General features: G+C 50.7%; 1 protein-coding gene across 4 annotated transcripts; it reads right to left on the bottom strand.

Moving 5' to 3' along the window:
• Positions 1-260: 260 nt before the first annotated feature.
• STMN4 (stathmin 4) lies at positions 261-21,083 on the bottom strand. 4 transcript variants are annotated; one of them, XM_003793949.1, is made up of 8 exons: positions 20,996-21,064; positions 7,063-7,153; positions 6,034-6,129; positions 5,506-5,586; positions 4,908-5,116; positions 3,906-4,097; positions 3,165-3,218; positions 464-902 (listed from the first exon to the last, which is right to left on the bottom strand). In XM_003793949.1, exons 2-7 carry the CDS (start codon positions 7,073-7,075, stop codon positions 3,198-3,200), a joined length of 612 nt encoding a protein of 203 aa, XP_003793997.1. In that variant the 5' UTR covers positions 7,076-7,153; positions 20,996-21,064; the 3' UTR covers positions 464-902; positions 3,165-3,197. The 4 variants fall into 4 exon arrangements, with proteins under 4 accessions (XP_003793996.1, XP_003793995.1, XP_003793997.1 ...); XM_003793948.2 differs by lacking the exon at positions 3,165-3,218 and having other exon boundaries at positions 261-902; XM_003793947.2 differs by lacking the exons at positions 3,165-3,218; positions 5,506-5,586 and having other exon boundaries at positions 261-902; positions 20,996-21,083.
• Positions 21,084-22,349: the final 1,266 nt, after the last annotated feature.

Below are 22,349 nucleotides of genomic sequence, written 5' to 3'. Positions count from 1 at the left end.
AGAAAGTCAGTCCACATAAAGGAGGACTCGGCTGTTCTTTCCCATCAATTCGGTGCTAAAGGACAGCTCCCGAGGGGGGTTAAAAAATTGAAAAAATAAACAAATAAACAACCTTTACATCATGCCAAGGGCTGGCGTGATTCAACACGATGTTTGCTCTGATGGCAAAATTCAGGTCGTCTATTGTCAGGTGGGCGAAGGTCGAATTTCGAGGATAATCACCGAAAGGACAAATTGAGGAAATAAAAAACTAGAGACGCGGAGTCAATGTTTCATTGGTCATGATGATCAAAAGATAATGGTTAACACACACACACGCACACACACAGAGACCTCACCCCACCCACTGCAGGACGGAAGCCACACGGCTGGGCTGGGCCTCGCCCCCCTCAGGCTGGGCTCCTCCTGGGGGCCCTGCAGCCACCGCCCCAGCCGGGACTCTGCCTTGCACTCGGGACCTTTGCTGCCCGGGCTCTCATCTTCCATCAACATGGCACCTGGATGCTCCGTGTCCAGGCAGAGGTGTGAAAAACAGAGGGCCTGGCCCGTCTGCTCTGAGCAGCGCTGCACCGTCAGCGAGTTCGTCTCCATCTCTCTTCTCTCTTTCCCAAACTCTCTCCTTCCCCCTCTCCCACCCCATCATTGTTCCCCGGAAACAAATAGGATGGCTTCACTGGTCAATTCTTTACGTGGACAAACATCAAAAGCAGAGGAAACGCCCCTGGGCCACCCCCCTCCCCCCAAACCCCAGTGCTGGGAGCGCAGCCGGCGGGCGAGGCTGCTGGAACGCAGAGCTGCTGGCGCTGTCCGGCTGTTCTGGAAACTTCTTTGGCCTCTGGGCTTTACCTGGAGGCCTCTTCCTTCAGCTCCTTGTTTTTCCGCACCTCCTCGGCGTGCTTGTCCTGGGAAAGAAAGGAGGGAAAGGCCAGGTCATCGAGGCTGCCGGGGACAAAGCTTGCCGCCTCAGGAGCAAGGCCACTAAAGCAAAGATTGACCGCGGCGGAAAGTGAAGCTCTGTGTCTGCAGAGGTATCCTGAGAGGGGCGGAAGGCGCGGTGAGAGGCAGGAGGCAGGCGGGAAGCCTGCCGTGGTGGAGCTCACCGGCCAGGGCATCCCAGCCACCGGCCCGGGACCCAGTCACAGGTGGCCCCAGAGCTCCCAGACTCCCTCTGTCCCTTGGCCATTCTGGAGTTTGGGCTGATTTCATGGGTTGACATAATAAATAAAGGAATTGCTCAGGGTGGCTTCTGCCAGAGGGGCAGTAGAGCTGGTCTCACACCAGGCTCCCTTGCTGGTCCCAGGGGCCTGCCTGCTGCTCAGGTGAGCTCCTCTTGATGGACCATGAGCGCTCCTAAAGTCCAAGTTCACAGCAGAATTTTTGGGAATGTCTCCCACTCCCAAAAGGTGGGCTTTCTTTTTTTTTTTTTTTCAGAGACAGAGTCTCACTTCATCACCCTGATAGAGTGCTGTAGAGTCACAGCTCACAGCAACCTCCAGCTCTTGGGCTTAAGCAATTCTCCTGCCTCAGCCTCCTGAGCAGCTGAGATGACAGGTGCCTGCCACAACACCTGGCTATTTTTTGTTGCAGTTTGGCTGGGACTGGGTTTGAACTACCCTCAGTATATGGGGCCAGCGCCCTACTCACTGAGCCACAGGAGAGCTTTCTTACACATAGTGTGAGATGGCCTTCTTTTGTCTCACCATTTAATGCAGCCAAAAGATGGGGAGCCCTCCAAGGCCCCCCAGCCATGGGACCTCAGCCTGCTCCCTCCTCCAATCAGCCCTCTGCTCTCTGGGGTTCAAAGAGAGGGGTGCAGGTGGGAAGCTCTTTCCCCTCTTGGGTTCTGAGACTTTTTTCCCTGCTTACTGTGCACACAGCTGGGTCTTCCATTAGATGGCAACGTCCCCCTGGGAGGACACCATGTCTCTTTCTTTGTATTTTGCGATTCCTGCTACTGTGACTTACACGTGGCAGGTGCTTATAAAAGTCCCTACTAGAGCCTGGCATTGTCACATTCAGATGAAAGAGTCAGCCCAGAGTAGGCCCACGGAGGCAGTCGGGGTTCCCAGAATACATGTGACACTGCACATCTGTCCCTGGAGAGGCCCAAGAACCCACCACAGCCTGGGAGTGAGGAGGGGTATGTGCCTTTGTGACAGAGCCAGTGCTACCCCGGGAGAGCAGGTGGGTGGGTCTGAGGCAGGTAGATACGGGATCAAGTATCTGTATTGCTGACTTTTACAATGAGTGAGTCTGGTACAGATTGTCAGGGACCCACACAAACACATTTCTGGAGGTGTCCCTAGCCTGGTGCACAGGTGTGCAGGGCAGAAATCAACACCTAGCTCTCACCCCACCTCCTGCCTCAGGATCAAAGTCCCGGAGGGAGGATGTTCTCTCCGAAGCCCAGTCTGACATCTGGCTTCTTGGTGTCTACCTCACCTGTGCAGCTGTGACCCAAGAAGAGGGACCCTCCCAATGTTTCCATCAGGTGAGCTTACTGAGCAGAGCCCTAGATTTCTGCACTCCCTTTCCTTGGCCTGCAAGTCTCCCTCCATGACAAATGTTGGCAGGACAATTGTGGCTGGTCTCCCTGAGCCACCTGGCTTGCAGCCAGAGAGCTGTGTGTCGGTCCCAACACCACTGCTCATTAGCTGTGACCCTGGGCACATCACAGACCTTCTCTGATGTGGTTTTGTCATCTTCAAGATAAGGGTGATACCCGCCCTGCTTGCCTCATGGACTTAGGAGGATAGAGGTGTGAGGAAGTGGAAGGGTTTGGCCAACTGCCTTTCGAATGCTATGATCACGAGTCCAACCTCCACGATTTGTTCTGGGTTTGGCCTGAGAGCTCAAGTCCCATCTTATCCCAACCCTAGACTTTTATCTTTCTTCTGGAGTTTGCTCCAAGTCCTCCCTCAATAACTGGAGAAGCCGGGAGGCAGACCCGGATGGCTCCCTCCCAAGTGACAGTCAACGGAGGCCCGGCTGAGCGTCCTGCTGCCCCTGCATATGTATCTGTGGGCAGCTCATAGTAGCTGTTGCCCGGGGCCTATGCAGCACTCAGAGCCCCTGCGAAGAAACCAGCCCTTTCTGGTAGCTGTTGCCCAGGGCCTGAGACTCTAGGTGGACGGGCTGGGAAGAGTGGGGACCGCGCTGCTCACCATGGGACGAGGCCACCGATCAGGTCCCGGGAGTCACCGCGCAGCAGGCGGCTCCTGGAAATAAAACACAGAGCTGGAGCTCTCCCAGGAGCTGCAGGGGAAACTGGGACGGTCTTGAGACCCAGGAAATGAGGCCAGCATGTTCTCAGCAGAGCGGGCTGTCATTCTGCTGACACAGAACCAACCCCAGCCTCTCAGGTTTCTCATATTTAGGTGACACCGTTAGGTTTATTGACAAAGGGCAGCAGATTGGAAAGACCTGTGTGACTCCCTCGGTCTCTGCCAAGAGGCTTGGAGAGAATTATGTTTCCTGTCAATGGCCAACTCGGAGCACTGGACCCTTGGATTAGAGCCAAGAGCTCAAGACAGCATCTTTCATCAGATCGAATCAGTCCATTCAGGGCAAAACCAGGAACACAGGACTGCATGTCAGTCCCTACACCCTTCCGTTAAACAGGCTTCTTCTAGAAAATTAGAGGCGTACCCTCCCTGAGACGATGAAAGTGTCCTATTGTGTGACTGTGTGGAGCTTCTCCCAAGGAAACTCAGAGCTTGGTCCACGTCCCTCACCTTGGACTTCCCAAACCATCCCCTTGACCTCTCTAAGGATCCTGCCTAATAGACGTACCCCCGCTACTGCCCAAGGTTGCGTCCCCCCGAAATGATACACAGGCCCACGTATACTTGCCACGCAGGAACACAGGTGACCGGGAGCCTCCTCTCTGGCCCGGGGCCACTCACCTTCTCTTGCAGCCGTTCCAGCATGGCGGCCAGGTGGGCTTCCCGGTTTTCCTTGTTGGACTCCATCTTCTGGGCCAGTTTTTCCTTAGCCATCTTGATAAAGTTGTTGTTCTCCTCGATGGCTTTTTGGATCACCTCCCGCTCATGTTCCCGTTTCTCTGCTAAGTGTTTCAGGAGTTCGGCTTCCTGGTACTGGGGACACACAAGGCAGAAAGAGGCCCTTCAGGGCGAGCCCTTCAGACTGGACAGGCCGAGGTGTATTTTACCATAATGGCTGAAAAACTGCACCCCCAGAACACACCCCGCCCTGGGGCCCAGACTCCGGCCCACCACTTTCAGAGTCTCTTGCCCTCTTTTTTTGTTTTCAGTCTTATTTCTAAATATCCTCAAGGCCCTTTTCTCATTGCTGAACTCATTCAGTCATTCCTGCCTTCCCAGACACTAAGTGGTCTTGTTCTATGCACCAGGCACGTTAGCAAGCTGGGGAGGGAAAGGTCTAGTACAGAGAGATGAGACACACAGATAAAACTAAAACTCAGAGTCAGAGGAGCGTGAGACATACATGGGCAGGGGGCACGTGCTGGGGGATTCAGGCCGGGAGAATGTTCTGCTTGAGAGATAGGAGTCTACACGAAGATGGCGTCAGAGACTGGCCGGGAATGGAAAGCCCAGACCACATACCAGGGCTGGACGTGCCACGCTGCCACCTTCTCCCCGGGCCCCAGGGGAGGACCCCCTTCCCCCAGTGTCCAGCCTTTCCCTATCCTCAGTATTGTCAACATCTTACTCTTGCTCGTACATTTAAGGCCACTTGTGGGGGGTACAGAGTGCAGTGGCCTGTCCCCATAACCAAACCGTCAGCTTCTGGAGCCCGGTACCATGCCCCCCTGCCACCTTGTTCTTTGCCTAAGTGTTTGTGGGCTGACAGTGGCCTCCCCGCAGCCCGGCCACCCCCTGTCCTCCCCAGCCCCCTCCCCTTGTGCCGAGAGGAGCGGCTGGTACCTTCCTTCGCTCCTCAGCCGCTTCCAGCTTCTTCTGGATCTCTTCCAGGGAAGGGTCTCGCCGGCGGGGCAGCGAGGCGTTGAACTCGGGCACCCCATCAAAGGAAGGCGGCTTCAGGATGACTTCGAAGGACTGGCCCGAGGTACATTTGTTCAGCTCAATGACCTCCATGTCGGAAATGACACACCAGTTCAAGTCCACTGTGTCCGCTGCAGAGGGCAGAACGGGGACTGCTCAGGCCCTGGAGGACGGGGAGCGCCCAGCGAGAGTGGCCACATGCACGCGGGTGTCAGGGGCTGGGGCTGGAGGCCCAGGTGAGCCAGGAGCCAGGCTGGCTCTCCTTCCTGCACACTGGCACCTAAGGTCAAGGGGCTCTGATAGGGCTGGGCTCTGCAGCCACAGGGGTTCAGGGGCCTAGGACAGCCGCGGCAGTGCTGGCCACTTTGGCTTTTGTTTCTGCTACCAGGTTCCTCAGACTGCCGAGCTTTTGCTCAGCTTGTCATGTGTGGGGACGAACAGCAGAGCCCTCTACCCCCACCCGCCCTCGCCCCACTGCCCGGCTGGCCCTGGCTGCGGACACCTCCCGCCTCCCTCCTACCCTGCGCTCTTCTCTCTCTCCAGTCAGCACTGTCTTCCCGCTGGGCTTGGTCTTTCCTCCTACACTGTCTCCCACACCAGCCTAGATGAAAAAACAGGCTCAGGTGAGCGAGCGCTCCTGGCCCTTGGTGCCAGACCACACCCACCCTTTCTTTAACTGGGAAGTAGGAAGGCGGCTGGCCTGGTGGCCTGGAAACCGTGGCTCACACCACTGGCTTCTTTTCTAGCCTAGATGCTGTCCAGGGGCAGAATCTCTGCCTGGTCCACCTTCACGTCTCTGCAGCCTCGATTTGTTAAACACAAGCACAGAGGTGGACTAAGGCTGGCACGTCCTGGGAGGCCTGACTCTGACCTTCAGGGACTGTCCTCGGTGCCTGGGATGCACCCCTGTGGCTCAGACCTTGGGGACCATGGCTCTGACTGTCACCGGCTCTGGGAAGGAAAGCCGCTCAGGATCTTGAGTCAGGGTGCTGCACCCAGAGGCCCGGGACACGGAAGCCTGTCCCCTCGTCCCTGAGCCTTCACTGACCTTCGTATTTGTGGGATGACTTATTCAGGGGATCAGCTAGGAAGCAGGAGCAGAACAGGGACACCAGCGGGAGCTCCTTCATCTTCTCTTTGTAGGCTGTGGAAACACGGAGCTGTGAGCACAGGGATCTCCCCAGCCTCTGGAGCAGCGTCCCAGGGGCCTGAGCAACCTGGGGATCTGGGCTCCGCAGAGGTGCCCAAGCCACGCAGACTCACACCGACACTGGGACCAGCCCCTGTGCCCTGAGTCACCCTCTTCAGGATTCCCAGGAGGGGCAGGGCCCACTCCTATCACCTATTGAAACCAGAGCACTCTGCTGACCCGTCTTTCTGCCCAAGACATCTCCTCTCAGGGCACCAAACGTGAAAAGCCCTCATGTAAACACCCTAAGGCCCAGGGGCCCTCCGACCCCACACCCCTTCCCTAGGATAGTCCAGTCCTTTTGTTTTCACACAGGAGACTCACGGTCTACCCCACTCAATGCACTTGGCAGTGCTGCTCAGAGTTGCTACGCTGGATAGGCCAGGGGCATCCTCATAGCCATCCCTCTTGCCTGGCCAGCCTCCCTCAGGCTGGAGCCTTCCTGGGGGGCCGGTATCAATCACAGCTGTGCGTATCCCCTCCAACCACTGCTACCAGAGCTACCCTGGCCCGGCTGTGCCCCCAGCAGCCCCCCTCACACACACACCCCCGGTCACTCAGGCTGCAGACGGAGCTGACCCTGGCACACAGCAGTGCTCTCCCCTCACCTCCTTTTACAAATCTGGCAGCATAAGTAACGCAAAAATAATCCATGAGAGTTGTAAAAACTTCTTCAAAAAAACACACAGATGAGCAAAAGGAAAAGAAAAAAGAATTCAGCTGCGACCCTGTGACCCCTCCTGCCAACTAGAGATAACCTGCTTGAAACCTTCTGTGTGCTCCTACCAGCCTTTGTCATCCTGGATCTATAAGGACATACATGAGGGGGGAGTAGGAAGATATCCTATGCCACAGTGCCCCACCACACACAGTGGGTTTTGAACCTACCAGCAAGGGTCATGTTGCTGGGATCTGGCGGCTGAATCTGCCTGAGAGTCACGGAGTGGAGTTATCACCAGCTCAGGATGCTGACACACACCTGAGAAAAGAGAGTGTAGTATCTTAGCACCAAAGGTTATCCTCCTAAGGAAGATGTTTGCACAACAGACAGACTCTGCAGGTAACTCCTTTGCTCCACCTCCAGGCCTTCTCCCCACCAGCTCTCACTGGGGGGTCCCCAATATCAACATCCCTCCCACACCACCCCAGTCAAGCTCAGTTTCCACCAGAAGGACTCTTTGGAGTTGGCTTCCCAGTCTCCAGCCCCCCAGAGTAGGCAAACATAGGTTTCCCAGAACTGTGTGGGTAGGGGGTGTTCACTGGTCTCCCTACACAGCTCAGCTGCCTGCCCAAAGTGAGGTCAGGGTGAGAGACTAGTCCTCAGCTGGGATCAGCTGGGAGGTGTTCACAAAAAACCCGTGTGTCCCGAACATCTCCCCATATGCACCCCAGACCTTTTCAGTCCCAGTTTGGATGTGGGGTGAGAGGGAATGGGCTGGAGGAAGCTAAAATGCCTCTTCAGACACCCCCTCCCTATCCCTGCACCAACATACTCACCAAGCTCGCTTTGACCCCATTTAAGACAACCCTGGTCTATGAGAAGCATTAGGAGTCAGGTGACTGTAGCCTGTGTGTGCAGAGACCTAATTCAGCATGCAGGGTTACTGCCGGGCATGGCATGTGGCCAGGCAGCCACGAGGGGCCCCTGGGGTGAGCGGCACCTGAGCTTAGGAGATGAGTCAAATCAGGCAGTTGTCAGGCACAGCATCTGCCAAGGGGACACACCTGCCAGGATGGGGGAGAAAGCTCCATCTCCAGCTGCTTAGTGCTGGACCAGAAAGTGGGAAGGGAGGAGAGGCAGGCAGAAGGGGTCACACAAGAGGTCAGAGGGCAAAGGGACAGGCCCCACCAAAGGCTGAAGAATGGGTGGTGGACCACTGGATCCTCAGCCACCCCAGGGGTCACTGTGGTTGTAGCAGGTGATGTGAGCCAATGTCCCCGCTGTCTATTCTCTCACCAGGCAAAGGGACTCTAAGGTCAACTTCAAGCCCTTTCCTTCCATAATGAGGGTTTTTTCCCTCCGGGGTGCAGAATGGGTGCTCACTGGGCCAGGGAGCTGATGGAAACAGTGACCTCAGCTCAGGCTTCGGGTCTAGACCAGTGTGGGGCAAATTCAGATGCCAGCCCTCTTAGTAGCTGGCACTGGACACTTCACAGGTCTAAACCTTGCTCTCCCCATCTGAATTCTGCACAGAGTTGTCAAATCAGATGAGGAAACATATGGCAAACTCTGGGGGCAAACATCCAGGAATCACTTAATAAATGTTAGTCTTCTTGTCCTCTGCCTTTGCATCAGGAGTTTCTGTGTGCAGGTGAGGAAACTGCGGTTCGGAGGACTTACGGGTCTTTCTCAGGGCTACAGAGTGAGAGTGCAGATCCCACCGAGGTCTCGCTGGCCTGAAAGCACTTTGTTCTTTTTGTGCTTTGGAGCCAGAGGCCCCTGCCACGCCCCTCTCCTCCCCTCCCAGGACAATGGGTCTTCTCTCTGCACAGTCCAGATGGTCCTGATGGCACCAGGGAGTCTCTGAACAGAGAGGCAGGCTTAGTGCCTTGGTGTGACATCTCCAGTCATGAGCCCCCATCCTGCACAATCCCCGCTCAGGGCCAGGCTGATGGCGGGTCACTGGCAGGGTGAGGGAGCCCTTGCCAGGAGGGGCGGGGGGCTGGACTTCAACCTGAGGAATGGCGGGGAGGCAGAGAAGGACATGCACATCCTCCCAGTTGATCTTCACATGAGGCTGGGCCGGGCTGACAAGATGGGCATCATCATCTTTGCCTTCAGATGAAGAATTTGGGGGCTCAGAGAAGTTACAACATTTGGCTAAGGTCACACAGCTGTAGAGTGGCAGGGCTGGCTCTGGGCTGTAAACTCTTCCCTGGGGACCAATGGAGGCTCTACATGCTTATTGCCAGTTCCTTCATGGTCCTGAGGCCTTAGGGAAAGCCAGCCTGCCCTGGGGACTTAACATATACAGCGAGTGCTTCCTACATGAAAGACATTGTGCGAGGAGTTTTAGGAACACAGGGAAAGTTGGGGAGCCAGAGAAGGAAGACCAGGGTGGGAACGAGACATGGCCAGATGTGGGCATGGTCAAGGGAATTGTCAATGAGATTCTCACTGCCACCGGGTTGGACTCTGCATGGTTAAAAATTCATGCCACTAGAGCTTCTGCCGTGACAACTTTTACTTTAATTCTCATAATATACCCATTTCACAGGTGAAGAAATTGAGCCTCAAAGAGGCTAAGTGATGTTTCCAATGCCATTCAATATGGTGGGTCAAATGGTGTCTCCTAAAAAGATCCACTTCCTAATCATGAAACTTGTGAATGTGACCCCATTTGAAAAAGGGTCTTTTGCAGATAGAATTAAGGATCTTAAGATGAGATCACCCCTAATGACCTGAGTGGGCTGAAATGTAATGGCAAACGCCCTGACAAGAGACACACAGAAAGAAGAGAGGCTGTGTGTGGATGGAGGCAGAGATGGGAGAGATGCAGCCACAAGCCAAGGATGCCTGGGGCCTCTGGGAGCTGGATGAGGCAAGGGAGGCTCCTTCCCTAGAGTCCTGGGAAGAGAACAGCTCACTGACTCCAGACTGTGGACTTCCAGCCTCCGACTTGGTAGGATACTTCCGGAATACTTACCCCCTCATTGAGGGGCAGAGCCAGGGTTCAAACTCGTGGTTCTTTCACCGTCCCTTGGCTCATCCCTGGACTGACGTGTTCCTCAAGATGGTTTATGTACATGCACCTGTAGGTCCATGGCGCCTGTGACATCCTCGTGCCAACAGTCAGATTGTTTCTATTGCACTCAAGACCCAGAAGACATCACTGTCCCTGGAACATTCTGAGAAAGGATCCAGATGATAAGGAGGTAGGGAGTGGAGGGGACGGGGTCTTAGCCATCAGGTGTCAAGGTGCCCAACCTTGTCCCTAATGCACCCATAGCACTAGTGCTCAGCGGGCTGGTCACATCCACCTCCTTGGCACTCAGCCTGGATGTGGGACTATCAGTTGTCTTGTGGAGTGTTTTAAATGGCTGTGATCATATTGTCATACAGCAAACCAGAGCCTGTGATGGAGCGGGGTCCACCAAGTCTCTCTTGGCATTGCCAGAGTTGGATAGTAAGAGGCGTTATACCCGAGGTCAGAGCTCTCAGAGTGCCAGGAATACAGGTGAGCAGGAAGATGAGGACACACGAGAGGCCCGAGTGGGCACGGGACCAGGAGTCCAGGCTGTCAGTAAGAGTGTCTGTCCCAGACATCAGCCCCACAGCACTGTGGGCCCACCCCAATGCTGGGGCAAACGTCTAGACCACCCAGAGGCTCCCGTGTGCTTTCTGCTAAGGTGGGGGCCACGCCCAGCCCTTGGTACTCGCTTAGGAAGATGAGGAAACTGCACCTGGTGGTAGCAAAGATCAAAGGAGCCCGAGACAGAAGGTCGCTGTGACTGATGATCATGAAGCCGGTAAATCGCAGAACTAGAGAGAGAACTTGGGGCTCCCAGTGCTCGTTCCCTGGCACTTTGGATCATCACAGACTTCGCGGTGAGGAGGCAGCAGGCTCCTGAGCCAGTGGATTGTGCCAGCATAGCAGGAGGTGAGAGCACTTAGGAAGGGAAAGGTGGGAGTGGGCCTCATCCCAGGTTGTGACAGGTGATTTTGCAATTGAGGTTCTGCAAAGCCTGTAACCTTGTGATGGCTTTGAACCTGACTGTGGGCTGGGGGCGTAGACCAGGTTTGTTCAGGAACAGAGGGGGCCTGCTGGGCTGCATGCAGGGTGGCTTGGGACAGATTGCTCGAATAGGGACAGGAGGGTCACAGAGACCTCCAGACTAGTGAAAAGAGTTTGCATATTACCTCCTAATTCAGCAGGAAGCCACTGAGGGGAGAAGGGAATGGTGATGCTGACGACAATAGGAATAATAATAACCACCATTCTGGAGCATCTACTGTCCCAGGAAAATACAGACATTGTCTCAATTTATTCCGTTAAGGTCTTTGAGAACAAGGAGGCTGAGCAGTTAGGAAAATTACACCAGGTCACACGGGCAGTGGGGCCAGAGCTGGGACTTGAGTCCACCTGTGTCTCTTTCTAAATCCCAACTGTCTTTAGCTTCTACTACTCATGCAAAATGGTTCATCAGGGAGCATTAACTTGGGCAAAAGATTAGGAGGGAAAGGCTGGAAGCCCAGGGGACTCTAGGGACGAAATGTCAGGGACTCCCCCGACTGGGTGTTTTGCACCCCACCCAGCACTGCTTTCCCAGTCACAAACTAATCCGCACGTTTCTCCAGCTCCAGCATCTAAGAGTCTGGGGATGGAAAAGCAGGTCATCGCACCTTTTTGCTGATGAACCGGATCGTTAGCGTAATGCGTAAAAATAAATTAGTGAGCGACAACCCCACCAAGCTGGATGATTGGAGGTGGCCACGGCTGACAGTGAAGATGCAGAATCAGGATAAGGAGACTCAAGGTGGGAAGGTGGGGAGAAAAGTTTGTCTGAGATGAGAAGATCAGAGACACCGATTTCCTCTAGAATGTTAGAAGGTCGGAGACAAGAGAATGGGCATTGCCAGCCCATGGTTCTCAACAGGCACAGGCACATGGGGTTTTTAGATGGTCGCTAGACTGGGGATGTACGGGCACTCAGTGGGTAGGAGCTGGGTGGTCTAAATGTCCTGCCTTGCACAATCCCGCACGATGAACAATGGTCCCTTCCAAAATGCCTGTATCTTCCTTCCTGGATACTGGAGCTCCCACAGTCACACCAGGAGCCAACGGCAGAGGGGGAACCAGAGTTCAAGACCTGGCATCCAGCGTTGGTTCCTCCCCTTTATACTGGTCGCTTCTGTGCCCCCAAACACCAGCCAGGATGAGAAGGAACAGCCCCCCCCTCCGCGGGGTCACCAGAGCAGGTTTCAATGAAAAAATGGGTGTCCAGAAAGGGCGCCCCAGCAGGACACTTTACGTAACCCACACTTCCAGGCTTTCTGTAATGCAGCCAATGACCAGGGGACAGACAGAGGAGTGGACCAAGTGCTCAGATGCCACCTGGCCACCTACTGGGTGCACCCCTGACCTCCTAAGGTGCCTCCGGTGGCACATACCACGGAATGAGTGAGCATTTTGTCACCATAAGAGGTGCTCAGAGAATGCTCTCAGGATGCATCAAATTCCATGTGGACTATTTTTGAGAGATGAGCAGCTAACACACGTCCAAGTGGTTTGAATAGAGTTGTCTCTGGCAAGGGCTTTAGAAGACAAATATAGGTTCCCTGGCACGGAATTGGAAATGAGTACTTCATGGGTGTGGGAGCAGTGAATTCTGACTAAGAACAGTACAGGAAGATGGCTCTTTAAGTCTATGCCCTACTAGAAATCTTCTTCAAAGTCTAGTTGAAGTTACATATTTACCCAAAGTAAGCCGCATAAGCTACCTAAATGTCACATTTCTTTGCTTTGGGCTGGAATAATGTCATCTCAGAACAGCAGCCCTGGTTGTCTCCTGATCAGAAGGCTCTGATTGGCAGCCCTGTGTCTTATTTGGGTTTTAAATCAAAAGGAGATAAATTATTTTTTCATGAATGTGGTTTTCATTCTCTCTCCAATATTTATTGAATATTGAGTTCTGTGCCAAGCCCTCTGCTGGGTCCTAGAATATCCACAGGAGTTTGTGTTGCTGGAAAAGTGAAACAGGTCCCTGGATCTGGAGCTGTGGGGCCTTTGGAAGTCCTGCAGGTGCACGCTGGCCCTGGGCGTGGCCTTGACAGCCACGTGGACGGTACCATGAAGGGAGAAGCAGGAATTAGAGCAGAGAACAAGAAGGGACCCGTGAGATGTGCAGAAGAAAAGGAACAAAACAGAACAGTGTATGTGGCGGGGGTGGCGAGGGGGGGGGACTGGCATTGTCTAATGTCCGTAGGTTTGCTGTCAAGGGCATCAAGAGGCAAGGATGGAGGTGGTGATGCAGGACCAGTAATGTCCAACCCTTTTTCTTTTCTGTCCCACGATGGAAAACTAGGAGTTGTCTTTATTCTTGTAGTAAATTCACAAACACTAACGAAAACTGATGAGGAATAAAAAAATGGTCCATGCCTACTTTTTGGGATATCTGCCACCACAGAGAGGCAAAACAGGACTCCAATAATCTGCATCCTGCAGGCCACACGTTGGACACCCCAATGTCAAAAGCACCTAACAGCTCTCAGGATAGAAAAGCTCCCTTTGTGCTTTTGGGAAATAAGCATTTGTGGCAAAATCAGAACTCAGAAGACCTAAGGCTGAGGAGCCCCTCTAGGCTCTAACACTGCAGTCCCCACCCGCCTCAGACTCTTACTGATCAGTGGCCTGTCAGGGGCTTGGCTGACCAGGAGGGGAGCAGCAGGTGAGGGCCAGTGAAGCTTCTTCTGTGCTTACAGCTGCTCCCCATTGTTCGCATCACTGTCTGAGCTTCACCTGCTGTGATATCAGCTGCAGCATTAGACTCTCGTAGGAGCGGGAACCCTATTGTAAACTTTGCATGCAAGGAATCTAGGCTGCGAGCCTCTTATTAGAATCTAATCCCCCACACTCCCCTCCTGCTGAGTCCCTGGAAGAATTTTCTCCCATGAAACTGGTCCCAGATGCCAAGAGGACTGGGGACCAGGGTGGTGTCTGTGGCTCAAGGAGTAGGGAGCCAGCCCCATATGCTGGAGGTAGCAGGTTCAAACCCAGCCCCAGCCAAAAAAAAAAGACTGGGGCCCACTGCTTAACAGCAAGAGGCAAGCTATAGAAGGAAAATTAAGCTGAAAAATTGCACAAATAATTCACAGTGATGGAACTTTGGGGGCTATTTTTATTGCTGGCTTAGTATATCCAGAAGAATCAGCATGTCAGTAGTCAAGTTCAGGGGCCTAGAGTTCCATTTGAGGCTGCTGGGGGGAGCGTGAAGCTTGTGACCCAGGCACTGTGTGAGACACCAGAGCTGTACACAGCAGGCCCTTGGAACCTCACTCCTAATAACAGCAATGTGGATATTTCACATTTTAGAGTTCTTTACAATTTACCAACTTCTTTCAAGTATTTGAATTATGTATCCATATATGCATTTCACACACAATGCTTTAATTACAAACATATGGACATTATATTTCAGAAAATATATGTGATGGAAAAAAATAATAAATCCCTATAGTCTTGCAACTTCATGGTACTCTGACCTCCTAAGCTTTTATCCCCCTTTGTCTAATATTTTTGCATAAACAGGTATACATGTTTTACCATTTCATCCCCCCACCCCCAATCCTATGAAATAGATATTATTACACACATTCAGCAGATGATCAATTTAGGTGAGTGATTAGATTTGCCCAGAGTTGTACAAATGGAAAGCGATGAAGGTGGGATTAGAATCAAAATATTCTTCTACCAAAGTCCATTCTGTTGCTGACAAAGCTCATACCTCGGGCTGCCCTTAGCTGTAGACAAGGCTGCCAATCACGTGGTTGGAAGGCAAGCAAGTGCCCCAAATCTGCCTCCCCTACAAGGGGGCTCCATGCTTAAAATTCTCACCATTGAGCTCTCCTTTGGGTCAGGCCTTGCCTCAGAAAGTCTCTGTTACAGTGTATACACATAAACTGCCAAATATACTAAATCGACTAATCTGCACATCAGCAGAAGACAAGCAATGACACTTATAGACATTGCCCATCCTGTGGACCAGAGATGGAAGGACACAAGGAGATTGCAGGCTTTCCAGTCCCCATCTCCTCTTCAGAGGAGGAGACAGAGGGCCCAAGAGGTCCTCTGCCTTGCCTGAGGTTCCAGAGAAGGAAGAGAGCCAGGCTTCTGGCCGGCATTCAATTACACTGAAAGGACCCCCTTACCTTTTGCAATATTCTTATGTTTTTATTTGTTCATTCTTCTCCAGTGCTTCGTAAGTTTTACCTATTATTTTAACTTTAGCTTTAAGTTAAAATCACTTCTATCGATATTTCACGACATGAAGAATAAAAGCATCTAATTTTCTTTGTGTGAGATGACAGATTTAGCACGATTTTACTTTCTCTCTCTACAAACCTGGGTTTGTTTGGATGCTCTGGCTTTAGTTCTCGGTTGTCATTACTAGTTTCATTCTTATATTATTCAGTCAACAAATTTTTCGTAAGAATCTACACTGTGCACTATGCAAGGTACTAAAAATATGAGGAGCTTAATAAATATATTCCCTAGCCTCAAGATATTGGATATTTGAATTCAGATTTATAAATATGTTGATTATAGATAGACAATGACTCCTAATTCTGGTGGCCTCTTTGTTGGTAACCATTACTCATACAATGTCCTCTTTTTACTTGATTTCTTTAATTTGATAAATTTTTTGTTAGCTACAATACTTCTTGGAGTAATTTTTTTTTTTCCAGGAAAGGTTCACAGTATGTTTCTTGAGTACTTATGCCTCTGGTCTGATAGCAAGTGCAGGTGCTGGACACCCCTGTCCCAGCATCCGTACTCCAGCTGTGTCTGTGCTGAGTGGGTATCACCATTCCCCATGCACCTGTTTCCACACACTCAGCACAAGCATTTCTCCCTGCCTGGTCTAGATTTCTGGACACAGACTCACAAATTATCACTGATTCTCTGCACTCCACCCACTGGGTCTTTCATCCTGGAATCCGTGCTCAAGCTCCTTCCTCTGGGCTCACATTCTCCTGTGGCTTATTTCCTGAACTCTTGGGTTACCTAAGCTCTAGGCCAGCCAGCCCCAGGCTCCTGTGCCTTCGGCTCTGTCCTGTTCTGCCTCCCATCACACACCTCTGGCAGCAAGACCCTCAGGAGGTAGACACAGAACTCTCAGTTCTAATTCAGGGAAAAGACCAGAAAGCTTTGCGTTTTGGTGGGGGAGGACAGGTGTACATATATGTGTGTGTAGGGGTGAGGGAGGTGGGAGTCTACATCTATGTCTGTAGGGGGTGTGAACGGGCAGGCCTGCGTGGGCAGGGAGGGAGGAGGTGCTCACATCTCTGTGTGTCTTCCTAGAGGGACAAGAAATGTAAGGTATCTGAAAAACATTTTTTTTAAAAAATGGCAAGGGAGATTTTTGGTTTCTACTCCTCCTCAAAGAAACATAGAAAAAGCAACCTTTCCCAGACTGCCACAATTCTAAATATAGCAAATGCTAATTTAATAAGCAAACCAAATTATACATAATGTATGCTTTTTGCTCAAGCTAAGAAAAAAATAGTTTGGTTCTCTAAAGGGCATTATAGAAACTACATTTTACATTTTCCCTACATTTTTATGTCCCCCCCCCCAAGACTCACTTCTCCCTGTGCGTGACTTGAAAACCTCTGGGAATTCTGTGTCTCCAAAAATAATATAAAGATATCTAAGGGGGCCTGGGAGAAGGTCTTAGGGGGTTCTCGAAAAATTAAGTCTTCCTCCAGTTATAATCTTGATAATTAAATATCCTATTATTTAAAATCAAGAACACGAAACATCTGATTTCTCCCTAGTTCTTCTATATAGTTGGTTTAATATAGACATTATCTCCTCCTTTAAAAAAAAAAAAAAACAACTCACTCTTACCTTCCTTATCCTTCTCCCTCCCGCCATGCTTCTCTTTCTTGTTCAACTACCTTATTCTCAGTTATTCGATCTTTGTTGTTCTATTCTAAATGTTATCAACCAGCCCCCTCCCTTCCCAGAAGGCCAGTGTGGTGAAAACGGCTTAGTCAAATAGAGAAGGTGGCCAGCCTCACTTGGCCCTTGGATTTCTTCCACTGAGCCAAAAATTGAAAACTAGATACTAAGCATCCATCCAGGCAAAAATGCAAGACACTCCCACTGCTTTTGGGCAATCTGTTCAGCATGAGGGAAATTAGACCATCTTCTCTGTCTTTGATGGATCCTTTAGAACAGTGGTTCTCAACCTTCCTAATGCCCCAACCCTTTAATACAGTTCCTCATGTTGTGATGACCCCCAACCATAAAATTATTTTCATTGCTACTTCATAACTATAATTTTGCAACTGTTATGAATCATAATGTAAATATCTGATATGCAGGAGACTCCCAAAGGGGTCGTGACCCATAGGTTGAGAACCACTGCTTTAGAACAAAGTATCTCCCAGAAGAAACATGGTTTCCCACTTAAAACAATACTTGCATTTAATTGGAACTTTTAGACACCTGGCAACAGAGAAACAAAGTCTATAAATGGATGAAACTTGAGGACATTCTGCTGAGTGAAATAAGCCAGTGAGGAAAGAACAGATATTGAAGACTTCCACTTAGATGAGGAGTCAGACTCAGAGACAAAAAGTAGAACTGGGGTTACCAGGGGTGGGGGAGGGGGGAATGGGGAGTTAGTGTTTAATAGATATGGAGTTTCAGTTTTGCAAGAAAAGATTTTTAAAGATTAGATGCAAAACAATGGTCATCTATCTTAAAGCTGCTAGAGTATATACTTAAAAATAGTTAAGATGGCAGATTTTATAACTTTAAATTTTAAAAAAGGAAGAATTTATTGTCTAGTAGGACTTTTCTATAGGCTTGTAGTCTTAGGGTTAGAAGAGGTAGTCAGAAGTCATTTAGCACCCAATGTTCTTCAAATGTTTTTGACTGAGACCCACATGAGAACCACATTTTAAATTGGACCCGCACCTCTCACCACTTACAAAAATTGATTCAAGATGATAAAAGATTTCATTCTAAAGCATGAAACAATAAAAATCCGCAAAGAAACTGTAGGGAAAACACTTGAAGATATTAGCCTGGGGAAAGACTTTATGAAGAAGACTTCCATGGCAATTGCAACAACAACAACAACAACAAAATGGAACTTAATTAAACTGAAGAGCTTCTGTACAGCTAAGGAAACAACAACCGACACAGATAGACAACCTTCAGAATGGGAAAAGATATTTTCATATTATTAATTGGACAAAAGCTTGATGACTAGGATCCACAGAGAAATCAAATTAATCAACAAAAAAGACCTAATAATCCCATATATCACTGGGCAAGAGACATGAATAGAACCTTCTCTAAAGAAGACAGATGAATGGCTAACAAACATATGAAAAATGCTTATCTCCCTAATCATCTGAGAAATGTAAGTCAAAACCACCCTGTGATACTGCCGAACCCCAGTGAGAATGGCCCACATCACAAAGTCTCAAAGCCGCAGATGCTGGCGTGGATATGGAGAGAAGGGAACACTTTTACACTGATGATGGGACTGCAAACTAATACAACCATTTTGGAAAGAAGTATGGAGAATCCAAAAGAACTGAAATTAGACCTCCAATTTGATCTTGCAATCCCATTATTAGGCATCTACCCAGAAGAAAAAAATTCTTTTATCATAAGTACATTTGCACTAGACTGTTTATCACAGCTCAACTTATAATCGCCAAAATGTGGAAACAGCCTAAATGCCCACCAACCCAGGAATGGATTAATGAGCTGTGGTATATGTACACCATGGAATACTATTCAGCCATTATAAAAGATGGAGACTTTACATCTTTTGTATTCACCTGGATGGAGCTGGAACACATTCTTCTTAGTAAAGCATCACAAGAACGGAGAAGCAAGAATCCAGTGTACTCAATTCTAATATGAAGGCAGTAGATGAGCTAATATAAGGGGTGGGGTAGGGGAATGAGCAAGTGGGGAGAGGGGAGAAGGGAGGGACTCACAGTGTACGGCACACTTCTTTTTTTTGTTTTTTGTTTTTGGCCGGGGCTGGGTTTGAACCCACCACCTCCAACATATGGGGCCTGCGCCCTACTCCTTTGAGCCACAGGCACCGCCCAGTATGGCACACTTCTTGGGGGCAGGACACAATTACCAGAGGGACTTTATCTAACAAATGCAATCAGTGTAACCTAATTCTTTGTACCCTCAATGAATCCCAAACAATAAAGAAAGTATATGTCATGATACAGATACATACATATATGATGACTGATACAGATGTAGAGAGAGCCAAAAATATGGATACACACTTTTAAGAAAGGAAAACTGTATTAAAATTGTAATACTCAATATATACTGATAACACAGGCTGAGAACAAAAGAGGAATACAAGTAATTGTGGAGGTCAAATGTGACTCAAGTATTTATATATATAGTGGATACCTAAAACGTACAGGAAGAATTATTTACCTTGTTATAAGGCATACGTTCTGATTTTTTTCTACTTTTCTCATTTTGTTAAGAAAAAAGACCAGTTATCATCCAAAAATTGATTTCATAATCTACTAATAGTTCTTAGTCTGCAGTTTAAAAAACACTAACCTAAACCAATCTCTAACATGATGTCACAATCTCCAAAGCCTCCTTTGCTGGGTGTTCATCCAACTTCTGCTAGAATGCCCTTGGTGACAGGGAGCTCACACCCTACAAGGCAGCATGCTCCACGAGGGCCCCATCCAGCAGGTGCAGGTCTTTGCCCACCACATAGCTGCTCCAGGAGGGGCTTGGATGGAGCTGGGGATCCCCATAGGGCTGGGACCAGCTGACAGGTGTACAGCAGCTTCGAAAAGGGGAGAAAGTACAGCTCCCAGCAGCAAGGTGGGGAGCTGGGGGGAGCCAGAAGATGGGCAGGGTTGCTGGGAGACTCTAGCTCCCTTCTGAGGAGCTGCCGATCAGACCCTTCCCCTCTGCCTGCTCTCCGCTCCAGCACTGTGATTATTTCCTCATCTGGTAGATGATCTCATTCCCCCCAGCATGCCTGTGGGAGAGGTTTCCTCCCCCTAGAGGGGGCCTCAGCCTCCCATGGAGACAGATTCCCCCACACTCCCTCCCTGCTCCCACCCACCCCTCAGGCCCCCAGCAGGACACATCTGGCCATCCCCTTCTCATACTCTCTTGGTCTTGAGACATGGGGGTATCCCTGTGTGGCATATTCAGACAAGGGCTGCCTAAACATTTCTGACCTCCCCCTGCCATGGACACACACACACACACACACACACACACACACACACGGCATCCTAGAGACCTCCAGGTTCAGGACGATGAGACTCTACCACACTTGACTGTATGTTCTTGGGAGAAATAAAACAAAGACAGCACCACCACGTGGGGACACAGCTGGCCACTGGACAGCAAAACCTGGTCCCAGGACGAGAAATGGACAATGCCTAAACTCCTGGCAAGGGTAGCAGGCTGAGTGAGGAGGGGGCTTGGCCTGGCCCCAACCAAGGACCAGGGCGTGGCCGAGCTGTACTTGTGCAGCTGGGAGCTTCCGAGCCAGCCCCAGCCAGGTAGGATCAGGCTGACCTCAGGGTGGGGCGGGGCAAGGAAGAGGTGATGATCTCATTGCTTCCTTAGAACCAAGACAAAAAAGTAACCCCGGCAGAGAGAGCGGGGAAAGAAAAGACAGATAATAAAAAATGGGAGCAGGAGACAAGAACAGCTATGTCTGAGGTAGTCAAGGTGGAACCCAAGGCATCTTCCCTCTTGAAAGGGGTCTTCAAGTCAGAACAAGCTCCAGGGAAAGCTGGACCCTGCATGAAACCGTCCCCCTGGGCAACAAAACATTTTTATGCAGAAATAACTCACCGTGGACATCTGACAGTTCCCACCCACCCTATCCCTCCTGAGCTGTGGAATAAAAGTAACACCTGGAACCCACCCCTGCCCCTCTGCCGAGCGCCATTCTTTCTGCCTCACCCATTTTCCCCGGGTTTGACAAAGTTTAATTGATTTATGAAGCCGAAGGCAACCCAGTAGGTGCCAGGTCCCGGGCTTCTCCCCACTCAGTTGTCTTGTTTTTTCCCTTTGTCTGGCAAGCCCAGAATTATTTGCATTTCATTTCTACTTACCTGCAGTCCTGTCAGACGGAGCCGTGCTCGTCCTCACTCCCTCAATTAGTGGTACCCTGGGCTTCTCTCAACATCAGCACCACTGCTCGCTCTCGCCATGACATCACCTCCCAGCGCCGTGATTGGCCAGCAGTGGGTTGCTTGGCAATTGGACGGTCTCCTCTGGTGGAGCGGGGATTGCCTGAGTGAGTAACTCTTAGCAGGCCGGGGAGTGCAAGATGATGTCAGACAAAGAGCCTGCTTTCTCTGCTGCCTGTGGAACAGGGGGACCGGAGGGAGAGAGTGGCAAGGGAGAAAGGGGGAGTGGTGTGGGGAAAGTGGGGGTGAAGGCACAGCTTCCAAGCTGGGGAAATGATGAATGATTTCAAAAATCTTTTAGTCTTTCGAATCTGGGGGTGGGAGAAGATATAATCTAGAGAAGAAATAAAAAAGATCATATGTACCCTAAAATAGCTTCCCCAAGGCCTCAGGGCCTGTTTAGAGCTCATCCAAAGGGCTGGTGGGCTTGAAGGATGGACTCAGGAGGCAGGAGGGGCTGCAGAAATCCTGGGTCCTGGAGCTGGTGAGGGCCCCGCACAGGGGTCTCAGGAGAGCCAGGCTTCCCTCTGGCCACTCTCTCAAAGGTGTCAGCCACACCTCTGCTTTGGCATTTGACCGGTCCTGGTAGGTCCTCACACCCCATACAGCCCACCCAGGCCTTCCAGAGGCAGCCACAGGTAGGAAGACGAGCCAGACACCACCCTGGTGACTCCTGCATATGGCAAGATCCTGAGGGAAGGCAATGGGGATCAACCGCCCTTTCTTCAGTCCCCTAGGGGAATTGGGGTATCAGGATGATCTTGCTCTCAGCCAGTCATCTGGAGAGAGCAGCGTGAGGCATTTGAGGGGTAAGACCCCCTCCTCCAGAACACACCTCCTGATTGAAGCCCCTGCCAGGTGCTGCCCACCATCCCCACACCCCACCGCCCAGCCTTGCCTCACTCATTTTTCTTGGGGAGGCAAGTAATTGTTCTATTGTGGTAAAAACACAACGTAAAATGTCACATTTTCAACATTTTTTTCTTTCTTTTTTGTTGTTGTTGCAGTTTTTGGCCAGGGCCACCTTTGAACCCGCCACTTCCAGTATATGGGGCCAGCGCCCCACTCCTTGAGCCACAGGCGCCGCCCACATCTTCACCATTTTTAACTGTGTCATTTAGTGGTGTTGAGTATGTTGGGGTCGGGCGACCACCACCACCTTCCATCTCCAAGACTTCTACATCTTCCCTGGCTTGCATCTGTAACCGTTAGACAATAACTCCCCTTCCCCCAACCTCTGCTCTGATTTCTGACTCTAGGAATTTGCCTGCTCTGG

This window comes from Otolemur garnettii, unplaced genomic scaffold (assembly GCF_000181295.1).
Source record: "Otolemur garnettii isolate 467f Iridium unplaced genomic scaffold, OtoGar3 scaffold00074, whole genome shotgun sequence".
NCBI classification, from domain to species: Eukaryota; Metazoa; Chordata; class Mammalia; order Primates; family Galagidae; genus Otolemur; species Otolemur garnettii.
This window is presented reverse-complemented; position numbering and strand designations above follow the sequence as displayed.